General features: G+C 36.4%; 1 protein-coding gene across 2 annotated transcripts in view; it reads left to right on the plus strand.

Annotated features, from left to right (window-relative positions):
* The window catches only part of LOC139979546 (transmembrane protein 185A-like), a 55,638-nt gene that overhangs the window by 1,630 nt on the left and 33,362 nt on the right, over positions 1-20,646 (plus strand). For both annotated transcript variants that reach the window (XM_071990470.1, XM_071990469.1), the window contains exons 3-4: positions 2,471-2,708; positions 8,694-8,777. In XM_071990470.1, the coding sequence (XP_071846571.1) occupies positions 2,471-2,708; positions 8,694-8,777 (322 nt within the window). The remainder of the gene's footprint in view (positions 1-2,470; positions 2,709-8,693; positions 8,778-20,646) is intronic.

Here is a 20,646-nt window from a genome sequence, read left to right on the forward strand (position 1 = left end):
CAAAAGATCGAGCAAAATACTTTCGAAAAATTCACGCAAAACTGGCATATCGTGCTAAATGCAACTAATGTCATGTAAACAAGGCTCTAGTACACCCATCTATGAATAAACCATAAGACCACATCTGGTGTTAAGCGGCGGGAAAAGAAAGTATTTTCTAGAATTTCAAAAAAAAATAAAAAATAATATCCTACCATAGTTAAGTGTATAGTAAATAACCTAACCACTTCGTCGGTTATAATACGGATCTCACGTAACAACAAAAACACAACTAATTGTATTTTGCGAAGTTGACGTTTTTTAAAAGGACAAGGAAACAATATTTAGCATTTAGTGAATCATGCCAAGTGGCCTAAAACATGGGAATAAAAGGTTAACTTCTATAAAGATGGCTGTACTGTAGCTATTGGGGCCTTGATGTCGTCTGTATGGTATAGACTGTGCCTCGTGTATCATGGGGAATAGATTGGTTCGTTCATGCGGAGGAGTTGGTTGTCTTGAGGTGTGTTTTACTTTCCTTAATGTTACGGGGATATTTACCTACTTTTCTTGAACGTCTAAGATATTATTTCGCATAAGTTTACCGATCCTTTACTGACTGACCTAATTAATTCTAGAGTGGAGCCAAAATAGTTTACTCCATGAAAATTTTTTTGAAACGTGCCAAAAATGTTAAAAAAACTTAACACACAGGTGTTAGACAAGGAGGTTGTTTGGCAAGGTACCTGGGAAAATTTTCAGCACATGTAGCCTACCGTGATATTTAAGTAGGGGTAAACACTGCAGTTGTAAACTGATGTACGTATAGTGCACGCTGTTCATTGTTAGGCAGTCTAGAAACGGGTCTTTACCGAATGTAGTTTGTTTCATAATACCGAAAGTTTTGTAAGTTAAACTGTTTAAAGATTGTAAGAAATATTAAATTCTTTTCATTTTATCACAAAATATAGCTAGTCCAACTTGTCATTTTAAAATTTTCATCAGTTTCGTGACAATTTAAATTTAAAAAGCTGTCAGTATTTTGAATCCTCAACTTCGAATTTTTTATCGCCAGACACGCAAAAATACTAAAATTTTCCTTGGTTATTTATTTATTTATTTTTAAGGGAACAGTTCATAACAACCTCAGATATTCTCTTTGAATATCCCCTCCATATATCTCTCTTTCTCTGTCCACTCAAAGCTTGACATTTACACTAATTCTGTTAAAGGAAAAATTATCGTAATTATCGAAATATCGCGATAATTTTTGAACTATTTATCGTGACGGTAAAAAGCAAATATCGCCCAACCCTACTGTGTACCTTCAGAGGAATAAATATTCTTGGATTTGCTAAAATGCTATATATATAGATTCAATTTAGAAACCGTTAAAATTGCAGGGATTTTCATTTTTCCAGAGAAAAACAATTTTACGAAGGTCCCTTGTCATGGGTACGTCTGTCACAGCAAAATCAAATTTTTAAAAATTTCATACAGAAGCAAGTCCCCAGAGTTCAAGACATCTACAATTCAATGCACATTTCGAACACTTGATACATAATGTAAATTTGTCTACACCTTGACTCTGACATGCTATACGGCTGCACTACATTGTTACAGTTATAACTTAAATCGACTGAGCTATAAATGGCATTCCATTCTACAGTATTATGCTCACTGTACCTTATCTCAGAAATTGGCCTTAGTCACAATCAATACTCTATACAGTACAAAATGTCCTAACAGAGCAATTCATGTTTTATGTTGTTCTTTTAGTTATTTATGTACCTCTATATCACCAAACATCCTTGTGGTTGAAATCTTTAGTTCAATTGACAAGTTATCATTTTAACTACATGATGAGAGCATGCTGGCACACAAAGCCTTGATTTTAACAAATAAATTTAATACAATAAATTAATCACTGTTTTATGGTCAAAATGTGCTTCAGTCAAAATTATTTCAATTGTGCAAAATGTCATTTTGACATAAACATACAGTACTGTCAATCAGGATTAACATAAAAACCAGTGGAAATGTTTGCATAACTTTTGACCTTTAATTTCATTGTTTTCAACTCTCTTGCTCACGACCCCTGCACTCTTTATTTGCCCGGCCTAGAGTGAACTGGTAACCTCAGAGATTTTTCACTACTGATCAATGACCTTCCTTCTCATTATACTGCCCAAAAGTACTCAGTCATTTATAAATCTTTTTGTGTGCATCACATTGCTCTACAGTTCTCATGCCCAGCCCCGAACTAAAAGGCCAAATAAGTGCCCCTTCCAGTTTGTGTTTTTTTTTTGTCTGGTTGGGTTAAGGTTGAGAGGAGACAGGTAAGCTTGGCACTCAGAAATATTTAGACATTAAGAGCTTCTAGATTTGCTATAAGTCAAGATCACTCGATGAGTGACAGGTGTTTGTCTTTCCGAGCTGCATCAGACATCTGTGTAACTTTTCTCTCTCTCTCGTGATTTCTCCCCTGCAGGGTCGAAGGAGAAGGATATGTTGATATGAAAGCTATCATCATATGCTTGGTTTTAAATTCCCTTCTATTCGTGTTTGAAATCATGGTTTGCGACCAATTGGAAAGAAGCTATCAACACAACCTACCGTTGGGAGACAAAACTCATAACTGGTTAATTGTATTCATGCCATTGTTCCTGACTGCTCCTGTCTCCATCGCTGCTTGTGTCTGGGGTTTTAAACACGATCGAGGATTGGAGGTGAGAACATTCAGTGAAAGTTGGAAATCATATCATAGTACAATAATTTCCTTTATATAGGAATGGCTCTAGGCAGAATATTAGTCTTGATATTTCACATGCCAAGAAAAAAAACAGTTTGATTGAGCACTAGTAATGTTTCTATAGCTATTCCAGGTTTTCCAGTTATGCACCTTTAATAAATGCTTGTCCTCAGGAATGCTCCCTTAGGGCCCAAGTAATGATAACATTGGCTCCTCACTCAGTGCAGGCCTGGATGTTGATGTCAATCCATTGTTTTCATGTTTTCATAAATTCTAATTACTCAATCAAAACATTTTTCTGTTAACTTCGTATTACAACAGAACACCCTTATATGACATTCACCACCAGTTGGTCTCGACAGATATGTACTGCACGGTGAACTTGTCATTTTGCGGCCATAAATGTCAGAGGAAATGGCCTAATGGTCTGTGCATTACTGACTTTATAATCAAGTCACTTTAATTGATGAACCACAATTATTGACCGGGTCATTTATCAAAAAGTTAAAAGTATTACATGTATAAATACAACCTGGCCCGAAAGTAATGTCTTTTTACGGTCTACTTTGACGTATCAATATTAACGTTGTGCCTGAAATCACCATTTGCAAAAGTAATGAAGAATATGATAGACCATTATTTGTGACTATCTGTTGTGTGGAATGTTCCCAGGGTTTTTCTTGATCACATAACATCGCAATAAAGTAACACAACAAATAGGATTCTTTGCTCAGTCTGTGTTACCACAGCGACATGGCAGACAACAAGATCCTCCCTTAGATATAACCACTGTGCAAAGTAGTATTCAAATGTGATCAAAGATGCTAGCTAAATGTACGAAAAGATTCCAAAATGTACATTGAAGTGCTAAATTGCTTTTAGCAAGTTCTGAGAGGCTTTGAAAGTTAGCATGTTTGGCAACTCTAAGATAATTATCCACTATATCTAATCCTTTGTAGGCAGTGGGCAATTTTGGTCTGGATATGTCATAAGTCTAGAAATGAGAGAAATTGGGCTGACTAGTAATGATTCTTTTCTATTCTGATTCTCAAGATATTTGCTATAAATTATGCTACATGTCTGGAATGCTTCTTTAGGGCTAAAATTAATTATCTTGCCAGCTTTTCATCTTATAAGGCCACAATGTTAATGTTAATCCATTGTTTTATAAAGTCTTATCACTCAACCATTGAATCATTTTCTTCTAATGTCACATGTACAAACAACAGAGCACCACTAGATGACATCTAACACCATTAGTCCTTGACTAATTTGTAATGCATTGCAAAACATGTTTTTTTTTTGTGGCCATTGGAATCCTACACTTTCTTATTGAGTTTTGTGTTGCATCTGAAGATCTGATCTAATGGTATTAGGCTGTACAGTTCAGCCACTTCATATCATGAGCCTCAGATATCAAAGAGGGTCATTTGGTTCCAAAAGTTAAAACCGTCTACAAAATAATTAACTTTGTGTATGACGTCATCATTGATTCTCTGGAAGTGTATTTTGGAGTATAATTGGAACTTGATAAACTCACCTTATTTGAGCAATAAATGTACAGTATTGACTCTAGTACTCTACTACCCTGCCTCCCCAAGAAATAATGTAATTTGACTTACATCATACATGTCACTTCAATTCATGACTTCAATGCACAGTAGTATATTCAATGACTCCCTGGTTTAGTTGCATATATACTTGCATTGGTTGTACACAGTAGGTCGGGATTAAGCAGCCATTGTCTTAGTGCAACTACAGCAGCAAGGATTAATAGTGTACATGGGTTTGTTTGTTTGGCATAAATTGTTCCCACGGTGATGTAGCAACCATGACCATATTACTTTCAATTTACCATCTCTATGGTAGTAGCCAAGTCTGTTCTCTGAATAAAAACCTACTTGGATCTAAACTAGATCTTTTAGGATCATATTTTGTACGCATTTCTCCGTAAAAGAATTTATCGTAAATTTGCACGAATCAAGGTGGTGACTATTTGGAAGTGCACAGATACTATTTCACAGTTTGGACCAAATATTTTCCTTGTGTCCCGTGTGAATGCAAATGTGATGAATTTTTCCGTCTGATCTAAGAATAATCCTGTGAAATTAAACCTATTGGGAACTAGAGTAACTCATGCAGTGAACTTAGTGAAACGCGTTAATTGATAATTCATTTACATTTTAACGCTGTCTGCTGTTATCAAGGATCTGTCAGTTGGTGGATAAGCTAACTTTCTCATTACCTGGAAGAAGATGGAAAGCAAATGAATCAAAATTTTCTTCATCAATGTCTTCATCAATGTCTTCCATAAATAGCATTTATTATCTTTCGAAAATATATTGCTACATTAGAATGACACTCCAATCGAAAAATTTCTGCCAATTCATGAATTTTTTATTAATTTGAAAATTGATGGAAGTGAAGAAGATACTTTTCATATTGAATGTGACATTTAATTTAGAAATTTATCAAGTGTTAGATATGTGAAAATAAATTTAATAACCTTTAAGAAATATGGCAAGGATAAATGGTAGATATGTAGAAAAAAAGTTAATAACCTTCAAATAAAATGACAAGGAAAAACTTAAATAGGTCTACAGTAATGGCAATCAATTGTTTGGGTAAAGTTTCTGTTTTTTGAGTTTTTTTTTTCAGTTTGTTGGATGCCTTCTCATCGTAACCTATAAGTCAATCATGAACTGAAGAATATCAGAGCAAGAGAGTTTGCCAGGAAAAGTGTCTGATTTTTGTCATGAAATAAAAGGAGTTTTTTGTAGTATGTCACAAGACTATTTTTGAGTTAAAAGTGTAGTTTGATAAGTCCTAAAACTGTAAGCCGATTAAGGAAGTCATGTGATTCAGAGAGGAAAGAATGCAGTCGTTTTGTGTACAGAACTAACCTAAAGAATGACTGAATGCACAAATTAGTTCAAATTTTTTGCAGAAAAAATGACCCTTAAAACATCAGAGGCTTATTTGATTATCGAATTGGCTGGATTACTTATTCTAGCACAGACCATTAAATCAGATCTTAAAAACCAATACATAACTTAATAGCCTTTAAAAATGAGATTTTATGGTCCCCCAGTAAAACATTTACAGTACAAGAGAAATTTGTCAAGGACAAATCTTAATAAATTCCATCCAAAGGTAACCGCTTTATTCTTGCTTGTTCAAAGATCAATGTGTTTGGTTGTACTAAGTGAAAGGATTATTTTTTGGGTGGAGTAATTTTGAACGTGGAATTGCTACAGATTGTCAGGTTAGTACTCCCATGATTAGAGTTGACAAGCATAATGGATTAACAATCAGGTCTGTCCCAAAGAACTGTAGTCATTAATTGTCATTGTTTTAAACTTAAAAGGAGCATTATAGGCAATTGGCACATTTTAAAAGGCAAATATTTGGAGACTGGAATAATGTTGGAATTATTTTTGTTTGTTTAGAGAGTTCTTCACTATAACGTTCGTACAATGGCGCATCAACAGAAAAGTTTAATAAATGTACCTGTAAAATGCAACTAGCTAGTTTAACATGTGAAATATCAAAAGCAGACAATACAAAATTTAAAAGAAAAAATGGTTTATAAAAAGTACACATATATAACAGAAAACTATTTCTTGGTAGTTTGGAAAGTTTTGCATGAACACAAAAACATATCTATTGTAAATGTTAAAATTAACGCCCAACTTGGTTTCTCAGGAATGGTTACTATTTTTCTCAATTTTTTCTTTTTTCAAGAATAGCTACAAAATTTAAACTTGAGTTGACTTTTTAGAGTCTAGATATATGCTGTAAACACAAGTGTAAGGAATCTCTAGACAGTCTGTTTCATAAGACACTTAGATATGTGACCCCCCCCCCCCCAAAAAAAATAATAATGTTAACAAAGTAGATTAGAAAGTTAAGAAAAAATAAAATAGCAGAGCAAAGCTACAACTTATGTATCTCATACAGTTGGATGCACACATTGTGTCATCTTAGATCCTTAAGTTGATCCATTCTGGTCGTCTGCCCTCTTTTGTTCTATTCGACAAACCTAAATGCTGTTGGGCAAAAAACCCTGAGAATGGAAATCCTTTGTTAATCTCCAACAGTAAAACCCTTGGAGACTCTTGTAGGTAAGATTTCTAGGACTTAGATTTGAAATGGGTTATACTAAGAAAATAATGTTTAATGGTAACCAAGAAGCCCTTGGCACAAATAGATGGCAGCAGATAGGTATGTTGGGATATATGCCAGGGACTAATTTAGTGTGCAAAGTTTGTGTAGCAGTTTTAAAAGCTATGAACTTGGTCTCTTATAAAATATGACATGGCTCACTTGTAAAAAACTGCTAGATATATCTTTTCGCTCGTATATCAACAAACCATTATGCATAGCATTTTGGGATGCGATATTGGATAGATTGTTTGATTTATGCAAATTTGGTCCATCAAAAGAAATGTAATGCCAGGTGTGCTTTTTTATGTGAATAATTATGTGAATAATTTGCATGTGAGAATCAAGAATACAGATTCTTGTACAGTTAACGTCTTTTAATGATGAAAAGATGTGTTGGATAATTTGAAAAGCGTATACATGAATGTATAAAAGAACATCTGTTGGAAAATTGATATCGGAAAGCTTGTTGACTTGAAACAGATTCTGATCGTTCTGTAAGCTTTTCCAGCCCGTCAGGAAATAATGGGAGATTTGTTCTTCACTGATGTTCCATCTCATTAGCTTGTCATGTTTTCTTCGTGTAATAATGTTTTGGACATCTTCCTCCTTTTCTGATGTCTAGCGTATCCGTAGTTTTCGGATTACATCACCCGAATAGTGGAGAGAAAGAAAGTCACATAACTAATTAAAAACACATTTCTATAATAATGGTTTTGGACACATGAAAGGGTACAAAGTTGATTGATTAATTATGTAGGTAGGCTTGTGTACTTTTCTGTTTTTGTAATTTCTCATAACTTAGCAAGGAACAGATGGTGTCTGTGCGATAAGTCACATTACTAACATGAGAATTTCATTTTTTTTATGATGTAAATTATTTTCTTTTGAAAAACAGTTTGGATTCAATATGAACCACTCGGCAAATGCAAATCAATTTCCTTGACATTGCAGCTAGTAAGATGCTCATTAGCTACAGTAAATGTGTCACACTTCTAAGCTTCTCATTCACAATGGGTACTGTATATATATATATATATATATGGCAAGATCCCCAATGGTTAACTGTGTAGAACACTGTGGAATACTAATTTTGTTTTTATCTAATGAGGTGATATTCACAAGTTGATGTAGATTTACAGGGATCCTCTAGTAGCAGACATTGATTGCATTTAAAGTGAAGGGGAATTTTCTGAATCTTTTAGATTAAAATCAAAGCCTCATAGCATTTTACTATGGAGAGGGGGAGGTAAGGTGATGGGAAGAGGAGAGGAAGGGGAAGGGAGGGGCTAGTGCAGAGAAAAGAATCGGATGGGAAAGATAAGGGAGTTGCCAGGGAGGAGAAGGTAAGGATGCAAGGGAGGGCAGGAAGGAGAAGAATAAGGGAGGGTAAGGGAGGTGAAAGAAAGGAGAAGGGAAAGAGAGGGATAGATGGAGGGAGGGATACAGTGTTGGGGGGGGGGTGCATGGGAGGTGGGAACAGGGGAGGAATATGGGAGATGCTTAGGATCAACTCCATTTATTTCCTTGTCCTTGCACTGCATTCAGAATGTCAAGTCTGTGTATACTGTACAACCACTGCTAATATGGTAATATTAAATACATCACTTCCAGACAGTTTGGATTGTATTATGGAAATAGTTTTGCTGAAGCCTAAAGGAAAAATTTCATGATTTTATTTTCCTATCATTAGTGTCTCTAGCCTTGCACAAGCAGGTTTGTAGCTTTGAATGCCATGTGATGTGAACTGGTTGTATTCTAACAACATTGTTTCTCTCTTCTTTTCTTTGCTTCACAGCTGGAAGCCATGTGTTCCATAAATATTTTACAGTTCATATTTATAGCATTGAAATTGGAAAAACTCATACGGTGGAACTGGGCAGTAAGTAGATATCATCTCGCTACATAAATTCAATTATCCCAACATAATTTAAAAGAAAGAAGGTAACAAAAAAAAAAAAAAAATAAATATATGTATATATCTAGGAGCACTTGGAAAATTAAACAAACAATTAAATATCATGACCCCTGCAAAAAAAGATAATGTTTGATTTAAAACCATGTTGGAACTTGGAAGTATTTCATATTTCCATAATTTTAATTATTTATAGCCTAACTAGCGGCTTGTATTGTTGGAAATTATACATTTTGTCACATGGCCTTCTCATGTTGCTTGTGTATGAATATAACAGTAATGTTTGTATACCACAATTACAGTACATTAATGTTCGCTCGGTATGAATGTATTCGCACACTTGAAAGGATACAACACAGTTAACTCAACTACGTATTTCATTGAGTGGTATTGTTTTTATCGCCCTCCATTTTCCCTACTTACCTGTGCTTCAATTCATTCATTCATTTATTTGTTTCTTCATAATATAAACACAGAGAAGTTAACTAAGTGACAAAACATATCAATAACAGGGAAAGATGTGAAAGGAAGCACTCCAAAACGCTATGATGGATAATACTTTTGTGTAGCTACTGTACTACGGTTTCCTTCGAAGAATGATTAACTGTTACGCAGCACAGGTCAATGGTCAACCATTCTATTAAGTGGTTACTTTGCTGTAACTTACTGTTCAAATGTGCACTATATAAACAAATAGTTCTAGAATTATAATGATTGAACTGTTACCAAAACCCTTCTCAGTACCTTAAAATTCTTTAATACCTTGTAATTCTTTAGTAAGTTTTCGTCCTGTTTTGTCAGTTCTGGGTGGACAGGACTCTTACGCTCATAAGTTGACCCCCCCCCCCACCCTCGCCCATGTATTCAGTGGAACTGTCCCACACTAAAAACAATGAATAGTATCTTTATGATTATATGATTTCAATAATATATATATATATATATATATATCTATATCTATATCTATATCTATATATATATCTATATCTATCTATATATATATATATATATATATATATATATATATATATATATATATATTTATATATATCTAATCCTAGTGAATTGCTGGTCATAAGCTGCAAAATCCCTGAGCCAATCAGTCTGAATGGACCATCATTGCTGGTTCCAACCATTCTCCATTATTACTATACGTTTCTGATATTACCAACAATCAAGGTTGGATGCATTCATTTCTTGAATAAAATTCTATATTAAACTGTTTATTAATAAGTGAGACATTGGATATGACACATATTCTCCTCTCGCCTTCAATCTTCCATTTTCCTTGCGGATCTTTTCATCAGGCTGTTTATTTCATAACGACAAACAGACAATTAATCATCGCGTTACACAATAATGAAAACGTGACAATGGAGTTTGATGATCATCAGTGATACTGTAGATAATACGGGTGGCCTTCTGTAGATTCTAAGAGCAGTAGATCATTTTATCTGAATCAAGTTTTCTTAAGTTTGTTTATTGGAGATAAAGTGAAGGACATTTTCTCCCGACTTTTTATGCCTTAATTGTACAAGGTTTGGAAAATGATTAGATGCAGAAGTTTATGATGTTAGGGCTGTGTGTTTGCGTGGGTGTGTATGTGTTTTGTGCTGCCCTGCCTTGTTGCTGGGATATTTGCTCAAAATGAGACTTGGTTATTTGCTGTCAGACTTGAATATATATGTAGCGGTGTAGACGTTTAGATTATCAAAGCATAAAAGAAACCTGTATAGTTAGTGGAAGTCTAACATTACTCAAGGTCAACATAGGTCAAAGTTGAAAAAAATGTCTTCAGATCTCCATCAAAGTATCTTTGGATGGACTTTAAGCACATTAGTGATCAAATATGACGATTAAAAATAACTACAAAAAACCCCACTAATATTGAAGAAAGTGATTTTAGAGGGCGCTGTTCGTCTTGTGAACCGAGAGCAAACATGTAGCAACATGGGCATCTTTAGAAACAAGGAATGTCTTTTACTTGAGGGAGAAGAGATCTACAGATATCAGTGGCTTAATATTATACTCTTCAGTTAGCTTATATATTAAACGGTAAGTTATGGAAAATATTGCTTGTTTAACATTCAGCTATTAACATGTTTGGCTAAAAGAAAAAGATAAAACACGTGTCATTAGCAAAGCGATTGATTTAAAGAACCTTTTGCGGATCATTTAACGATTAACTGGTAGCTATGAATCAAAATTAAACAAAAACTATTAGCAGACTGCTTATCCACTAAAGAGCCTGTGTAAAAGAATGTTCTATCCTAGCAGGATCTTCTTCAGATGCTGAATGACAAGTACTGTAACAGTAACAGAAGGGACAAATACAAGCACATAATACAGACAGGTTAATGAGCAGGGTGAATACATTGATGTAAGAGGATTAGTAGACAAAGGATGGAGAGAAGAAAGAAACCAACAGGGGGAAGAGGAGAGGTAGGAGATAAACTGTAGTGGTACCAAGAGAGGATTAAGGGAAGATGGTAGTGAGTTAAAACTAGAGAAGGACGAAGACAGAAACGTGTGCAGAGAAGAGGTAGAAGAGAGCTACGAGCAGAGGGGTGACAGAGGGGAAACGGGGAGATAGGGGGGTGGGGGAGGGGGAACAGAAGAAAGGTTAGTCATGTCCTTCCTGTATGTTGAGCCCATGAGGTTGAATGGTGCAAAGGTGTTGCATCCAGTCTCTCTCTGCTGATAACATGTAGCTGTGAACAGATTTGTCCCCCCCCCCCAAAAAAATGAAGACACAAATGTAATGGAAGTTGATTATTATTTGTTCAAATCATTTTATTAGTCATGTGACATTTCAAGTTATCTGCTTCCCAATTCAGTTAATATATTACTTGCACTCATTAAATTAATTGCAGGGTTTAAACATTGAACAAACATTCTACCTCATTAATGGGATACATTCCTTTGTCAGACATTCTATGTCTTCCATTAAACAGACAATATTGCACACGGTCAGTTGAAAACACAACATTCAATATCTTGTCCCAAACTCGAAATACGTTTGATTAAATGTAACAAATTTTGAATCGATCAGTCCAGGAAGTGGATCGCGTTAGGTGATTTCTGATGGCATCAGGACAGAATTTCTTCAGAAGTTTGTTATAATCTTCTTGTTAAACTATACGTTAAAACTCTACATTTTGCTAATGGATGTCAATATTGAGAATTTTGCTCAGAAACTGCAGCTCTTTTGTAAGCAGAAATGTTGTTTAACCTCTGTGAAAATAAATGCGGTCCCCAGATGCATGTTACGATATGTCGACAATTCTCTAATACCGTATACGAACTGCCATGTGAGGTGTGGGCTTTGACCTACAGATGCAGATGATAAACAATTCCAGCTATTTTGTTACAAAATCATCAGCTTTTTGCAAGCACCAGAAAAAAGGCTATTTAAATGGCTTCGTTCCATTTACGTAATGTTGACAACTCTGTAATACCGTAAACAAAGTAAACAAACTGCCACGTGAGGTGTGGGTTTTGACCAACAGATTCAGATAATAAACCATTCCAGTTATTTTATTATTAGAGTCATCAGCTTTTATGCAAGCACCAGAAAAGGCTATTTAAATGGCTTCGTTCCATTTACGTAATGTTGACAACTCTGTAATACCGTAAACAAAGTAAACAAACTGCCACGTGAGGTGTGGGTTTTGACCAACAGATTCAGATAATAAACCATTCCAGTTATTTTATTATTAGAGTCATCAGCTTTTATGCAAGCACCAGAAAAAAGGCTATTTTAACGGCTTCGTTTCATTTACGTAATGTTGACAACTCTGTAATACCGTAAACAAAGTAAACAAACTGCCACGTGAGGTGTGGGTTTTGACCCACAGATTCAGATAATAAACAATTCCAGTTATTTTATTATTAAAGTCATTAGCTTTATGCAAGCACCAGAATAAAGCTATTTTAAAGGCTTCGTTCCATTTACGTAATGTTGACAACTCTGTAATACCGTAAACAAAGTAAACAAACTGCCACGTGAGGTGTGGGTTTTGACTTACAGATTCAGATAATAAACAATTCCAGTTATTTTATTATTAAAGTCATTAGCTTTATGCAAGCACCAGAAAAAAAGGCTATTTTAATGGCTTTGTTCCATTTACGTAATGTTGACAACTCTGTAATACCATAAACAAAGTGCCATGTGAGGTGTGGGCTTGACTGACAGATTCAGATAATAAGCAATTCCAGTTATTTTATTATTAAAGTCATCAGCTTTTATGCAGGCACCAGAATAAAGCTAATTTAATGACTTCGTTCCATTTACGTAATGTTGACAACTCTGTAATACCGTAAACAAAGTAAACCAACTGCCACGTGAGGTGTGGGCTTTGACTTACAGATTCAGATAATAAACAATTCCAGTTATTTTATTATTAAAGTCATTAGCTTTATGCAAGCACCAGAAGAGGCTTTTTAATGGCCTTGCTCCAAATGAATGATTTACTTCTTTTAATAGAGGAATCATTCTTGTGATTCACGAGATGGTCAGATTTCAAATGACCTGTTCGTGCAGTAGTTAGCGCAGTCGTTGTCCTTGGAAGTGTTTTGATGATTACATCATCACACTCAGAGCTTCTACGGATTCTAAAGTAGCTTAATGAGTTTGGAGTCTTCAGTATACAAAGTATTACTATTCATCGTAGGTATTTCCAGTGGTCTTCCCTCGGACGAACAGGTCTTTCTTCTCTGGTTGTCTGAACGGCAAATTTGGTCGTCGGAAAAAAATGTAGCAAACGAGAAAAGAATGACCAATTTTATGTACAGTCATTTTACACTGACATAGGAGAGATGTGTAATTTTGGTGCATAGAAAGCAGACTTTTGGCCAGTTTCAAAACTCCTCTTTGGGTGGATCATAGGCCTACCACTATTTCTGTTTTAAGTCAGCATCTCGGATTCTCCAACGTGATGGAAGGTGGTACTGATTTATTATTTTACCTAAAAATACAATCTCAATTTGATGGTAACATGTGGTCATCCACTAGATGACCTCTAAAGCTGATTTTGGTCGTCTGAATAGGATGAAGGTCGTCTCAGGGGGCCGGACTTAAAACCATTCAAAAATTTGCCCGGTAGAGTAAGGTTGCAATTAAAGAGACAGAGGTGCTTGTCCTCATTGTCTCATAACATTAACATATTAATTAGGGGATTGATAAATTAGTTGATACTTACATTTTTTTTCCTGTTGGTATAATCACATACATTAAAGGGTGTGAAGACTCGCGCAAAAGTAAACGTCTAATGCCGGTAATCTGACCTAGTTTCGAATGAGGTATAACAGAAGTGTCAGACACCACCATCGATCCCAGAAAATACTCACACAGCTTGCTACTACCTTGGGTAATTAGACAGTAGTGTACAGTCAGTACATACAGCTGCGATCAAGACCCACAGCACAGTATACAAACGATACAGCCATGGACATCTCAGGTCCAGCTAAAGATACTGTAACAAGGTATCACGTTTCATTACTGTCTGCATTTTGTAGCGACAAGCAGAAAACTTCACTTGCAAGCAACAGAAAGTTAACTTTTTCAGAGCGTGGCACGCGGTTTGGGGCATGTCTTCAATGCCTTTAAAGGAAGCAGTCAGATGGGAAAATTTTCCCATGCTATAATACCACTTTATACTGTCCTCTCATATCATGCTTCAAATCACACGTACTGACAGTATGAACAGTTCCAAATCTCTCTCCATAAGAAACTTGACATTGATCATACTGCGCATACTGTTGGTAGAAGTGCTTCGAAACATGACATGACATGTAGAACTTGTCCTAACTGGAAAGGAAGTCAGAAAGTTGTACAACTGTTTACTTCTTCTTAGTATGTAACTTTTGTAAGCCATCCTAATTAAGTCAAATTTTGTAGTAGTATAAAAAGACAAAAAGTTGGCTGCTTTTATAATCTTTTGCAAAGGTGTCATGTAATACAGTATGTACTGCTTTTGTAGTTCACTGAACATTATTTCCACAGATGAATTAGAAATCAAAAAGCTGTCACAGTATGTTGAAACCAAGTGAAGCCTACAGTAATTGATGAGATGTCAAACTCTGGTTGGATGTCTCTGACATCGCCTGAAATTCATGAGATGTTATCGTAGAAAAGAAACTTACTCATGAAGCCCCATCTCTAATGTAGGCAATAGAGGTGAAAGTTAATGAATATTTGAAGAGTTTCAATTACTTGCAATGCAACTGAACCGATAAAGAAGATGGATTTATTCTCCTATGTGAAAGCAGGGTACAGTATATATAAATATCTACATATAACAAAGATTCAGATGTTCACTTCCTTTTGCAAAACTGCTCAATACATAGAAGTAGAGCAGGTACATAATATAGTCTACCTACTGCAGACGTGAAACTTGAGTAACAGCATGCTGTAAGGTACCGTATAGGTAGACTATATTATATATACTGTATATACACATTATATAGTAAATGACCCCAGATTATGTCTGAGGAATTTTGAAATTTGGACTTGGCTGTGGATTGTTACGCTCGTAATGGGCAATAAGCTAATTACAGGAAACAAATTATGCGTACTTCCTCCCCTCTCCTTTTATTTCCTCCTCCCTTCTCCTCCCCTTCTCTCTTCTGGTCCTATCGTCTCTCTGTCCCTCTCCCTACTCAACCTCTCTCTTCTCTGCTTCTTCTTACTCATCCCACTACCTAGTACCTACTGTATGCTATCCTTTCTCTCATCCTCAGGCCCCTTTGCCTCCTCCTGCCCCTCATCTCCTTCTCCCTCTTCTTCTACCCTTCCTCCTACCCTTCCATCCTTCCTCTTTTCTGCTTGATCCTGCCACTCCAGCTTCCCTCCACACCTCCACCTTACCCTTCACCTCAGCCAGCTAGGATTTTTGAATATCCAGCATGCAGTTTCTATATTCACTGATGTAGGTGCATCTCAGAGACATACCCATAAAAGCTCCCTTCATCCCCTCCTCCCCCTCCTCCCCCCCTATTATGACACTCCTCATCTCTTGAAAGCAACTCCCCATCGCCGTTTCTAACAGAAAAATACGCAGGGGCGTATCCAGGATTTTCCTCTAGGGGGGGCGTCAGGCATGAATGATTGCCGTCCTGGGGGATGGGTCTAAGGGGAGGGGTGGACAATTTTTGCTTTCGAAGAAGGGTTGAAATGCAAAATGGTGCCATATGTGATCCATTTTTCGACCTTAATAATAAGCAACATTTCCAGTAAAAATGGACACAAAATGCACAATTTAGTATGGCTGGCATGTCACTTAGTGTTTATAGTGATAATACAAACATAATTACCATATATGTTTCTAAAACTATTATGCCGCCGAACTTCGCCAGAACCTTTTTTTGGCAAACAAAAAATAAAGCATACGGGAGGGGGGGGGTTGAGCGATCACCGACATCTCACATAAAGGTCGTCATCAATTTTTTTTTTTTTTGCTAAACTTTTTTTTTTTTGGTGACGGCCAATAGGGGGGGCCTGTTGCGCCCCCCCTGGATACGCCCCTGATACGGTGAAGTATTGTTCGCTAAGGTAACATGTACATTGAAGAAATTGTCTTCTGAAAAATTGAAAAAAGTCACTATGTAATCTGTATCTTTGAAAAATCTGTAATTCGCTAAATTAAGGTCACTCACTGAACTACAAAGGTACTGCCCGATACTGTCGTTGTCGAGGAGAGATAATAGTCTATTGCAGCATGCAATGCTATGAGGATGATGCTTTCCCTGGTTGAGGGATGGTGTGTAAACTTTGCATTGAATAATGAGAAAATACAGCTCGAACTAGTGCTATACATTTTAATAATTAACAAGAGCAAACGCTTGCACGTGTAGACTATGTGTTTCTATTTTACATTGCAAGAGTGAAACTCAATTCTGATTACTTTTGGCCCCAACTTGATCACTTCAGAAAATTTAGGCCTTACAAGACTAAGAAACGAGTGGGTTTAAATTTGTTCTTCTTTGCATACAAGTTTGCAGTTACTCTGCAGTGGTTTGTCCATAATACATTTGCTATTGCCTTTTACCTGATTATAACTTCACAAGGTGTAAATAATATACTTTTTTACCATTGAGATGATTTTTTATATTTATGAGTTTGAGGCTTCCATTAGGTTACTCATGTACATTTATATAACCAGGGCTAGATTAACTATCAAGATGAAGAATGTTTGTTTTTTAAGGCAAGTTAGAAATTGTCTTGGATGTATGTCAATGAAAATGGCAAGGCAACATGCCTAATTTGAAGCTTCCCCAAAAAGGCCCTTTTCAATAGTTGGAAAACGACATCAAGGCAAATTGGTTCACAACGAGGGAAAATATTGATAGAAATGACAGAACACAGGAGCGATTCATAAAAACATGTTTGCATAAACTGTACATTCAATTTAAATCCTTTGCAGTATTTTTTTCCTCACAGTTAATACGCATGGCATAATTTTCTGTCACAAAATATTGCTTGGGTTGTGGATAATTTGTAAGCCCTGATTTAGTTTTAAAATGAATGATAATTATGAGGGGCAGAGACTACAAGTGGATGATTAGGTGCTTTGCAGTTAATTACTGGCGGTAACGAATAATTATCAAGATCACAACGGCAACTGGGTCGACGCACTGACAACAAATTGGCGATCCCCGATCAGAACTGTTCTTGTCTAATGAACATGTGACACCTAGTCTGATATATGTGTGAATATTTCATGCTATGTCAAAATTTGTCCGGAATTATAATTATTTTCCCAATAACTCCTCCCCCCCTCCCCCCAATACTTTGAATATTTCCCAGCAGTCCTGTCCTTTTATCTCAGTATGTACTAGAATGGGTAATCAAGTTCTGTAATAATTGATGCCCAAGTGGATTTTGGTTTCTGCTGTCAGAAAATTGTCACCAAGTACAATATGGAACTTTACAAAAAGTTAATTATTTGTGCAGGGTAGACTTAGGAGCATGTTTTCTCCTTCTTATTGTGTTATCCAGTGAAGTAAATACATTTTGCCGAGTGTCTCTATTGTAGGACTACTGTACATGTTAGTGGCGGAGCTAGGGGTATTGGTCAGAAGGGGCGAGAATGGTCTGTAGACTGTAGGGGCGCTTTCGACACTATCTAAGCGGAGCGCCACCACAGGTTGGCGCGTAGCGTACAGAAATTTTTTGAGTAAAGATACTCCATAGATCACCAGAAATTACCCTTTCCGGGCCTGGCTAATTTGCAGATAAACGAAGTATAAATAGGTGTCATCGCCAAATTACACCAACAAAATGTGACAAATGTCAATAGGTAGATTAAAGCGCAATAAAAAGTCAATAATCGCGAATAATTAAAAAGTGGCAAAGAGCTGAAAAGGGCGCCAGCAGTCCATTTGAGTCCGTCAGGAGGGGTCATCCCCCCCCCTGACTGTATGGACGCTCCGCCACTGGTACGTGTCTTGTAACAATCACACAGGTCTTGCAGTTACAACCTTTCATGGTTGCTTTGATGGTGACATAGCATGAGGGTAAACAAGGTCAGCACCGAAGAAGAGTTAACGAGACCATAATTGACTGAATAATTCATCTTTGTATGTGTGATAATAGGATGTGCTTATATTCACAACAGTGATACCTTTAGTCTGCAAGTGACTGCTAGATTTTGTACCCTTCCCTGTCAAGCCCTTGATTTAGCTAGTCTAGACAGCTTATTATGGAGAGTTATGGTATATCCAAGTGGTTACAAAGTGTGCACTGTTGCAAAGCAAAATGTTGCTGTGTGTGTTGCTATATATATGTAAGTGACTTAACACATACTGTAGCATTCATACCGCACCAGTGTGAAATTGTAGCGAGTTTCACAAACTGATTTGTCGTTGTTGTTTTGTATCCTGTTTGTAACTTGAAATGTATGTTGCCGTGCAGGAGTTAATGTTTTTTATCTACATTTAATTTGTCTGAACTTACACATTCTGCACATCAAACTAGTACAAGTACAGTACTCAGTTGTAAAGATACTCTGTACATAGCATTGCTTCTCTATGCATAGAGCGCTCTATATTTCAAATTTGAATGTAAAGTAATTCTTTGGCTATGTAATCTGCAGTACTGATATGTAGGTCGTTTACCTTCTCAGTTTAACTGCAGATTGTAAAGGCTTCTAATAATTTGTTGCCGTATGGGGCATGACGCTCTCTCCAAAGTGCTGAGGAAGATATGAAGTAGTAAAATGAGTTCCAAGCTGCCATCATAGAACAAGTTCCTTGATTGTCATCTTTTATGATCAGAGGTACTTTGATTGTTATCTTTACAAATCAGAAAACAAGTAGGCTAGCCTGTACAACAGATCTATCTTTTCCCCTCCTGGTCCGCAAAGACAGTTGTGTTTTGTCGAAACATTTTAGGAAAATTTAGCTCCAGCTATCCAAGACTTTCCTTTCATGGAACGGAAACTATATATAATGAAAGAAAATCATTAATTTTGCTGAAACTGAAAAGTGTCAGGACTGATAATTTCCTCGTAGGGAAAGCAGAACATTACTCATTTTTCAACACGTAATCGTCGAGGGTTCCAAGTAAATGCAAGGATTCGTCCTTCCCGGACTTTTGCAGAAGTTTGTGGAAATATTGTCAACCCTGGCAAAGGCCCTTCAGCACAATGTTATTTTGGGTTTTCTGATTTAGATGTCAGTGGTTGACAGAGGTAAATGCATAGCGCTTGCTCTCCTGTTGTACCAATTAAATTTCCTACAAAACGCCTAAGGCAGTTACATGACTGCCTTTCTCTCACATGATAGTTTCTTGACTTGGATGTGTGATAAGGTCTTTTCCTTAAAGTGGTTCTCAAGTGGTTATCATTTACAGCAAGTTTTCCCCCCGACGGTCCTTTTTCACTCTATCCAGGGGCCCCGCATACCTAGGTATAACATATCTGGCATATATATATATTTACAAAGTCCGGGTTTTGAATGACTTTCCATTAAAAAGCTTCCAATAAGTAAGCAAAAGGTCACAAACACACACACAGTCTGTGCATACATGCATGGTTTTGATTTGCAAAATTTGCTCGTAAATTATCTTTGATGTAAAACTTGTAAAATTGGTTTGACAGCAAATTTTTAAATATTTATTTTTAAGTTAAGGCAAAGGGAGCAAGTCAAATCCACATGTGGTTTTCTGCACGTTTCATTCTTGGTTAATTAAAAGTGATCCCTTATTTGTTAAGACTTCAATTAGGTTAAAACATTCACCATCTTGCTGCAAAATTTTGAATTGCTATTAAAGATGTGAAAAGTAATCATATTGTCAATGTTTTAAACTAACTGATGGCTTGATTTCTTAATAAATGTGTGGAAATGTTCTGTTTATTGTTAGTAATTGTTTTTCAATCAAGGTGAAAATTGGTAATATATCTACAAAGAGTATTTCATAAAAAATTGAGAGGTTTCCATGGGGAGATGCATAAAATTTCTTCAAGTTTCCAGGTAGGTTTATTAGGAAGGGTTCTTATGATTTTTTTTGGGGGGGGATTGGGGAGGTGGGGAGAACAAGCGTGATGAGAGGGGGGGTCAGGGGTACAGCCCCAGACTGAGGTCAATAATTGGTCTGGGGAAATTGGGGATGAATAATAAGTGTTCTCATTGTCATACTATTTAGGCAAAGACTTCAAGACCGGGGCCAAGTGACATTTCCCTCTGGGTTCCCGACCTGCATCTCAGAGTCACATTCAGAGGGCCGATAGGGATGGGAGTGGAGCGGTGGTAGGGGGTGACTTTGTAGCAGTCTGTAAATGAGTAATAGTGGGGTATATACTTTTCTTATTATCATTTAATGACATGCAACCAGCTG

Source organism: Apostichopus japonicus, chromosome 14, assembly GCF_037975245.1.
Source record: "Apostichopus japonicus isolate 1M-3 chromosome 14, ASM3797524v1, whole genome shotgun sequence".
Taxonomy (NCBI): Eukaryota; Metazoa; Echinodermata; class Holothuroidea; order Aspidochirotida; family Stichopodidae; genus Apostichopus; species Apostichopus japonicus.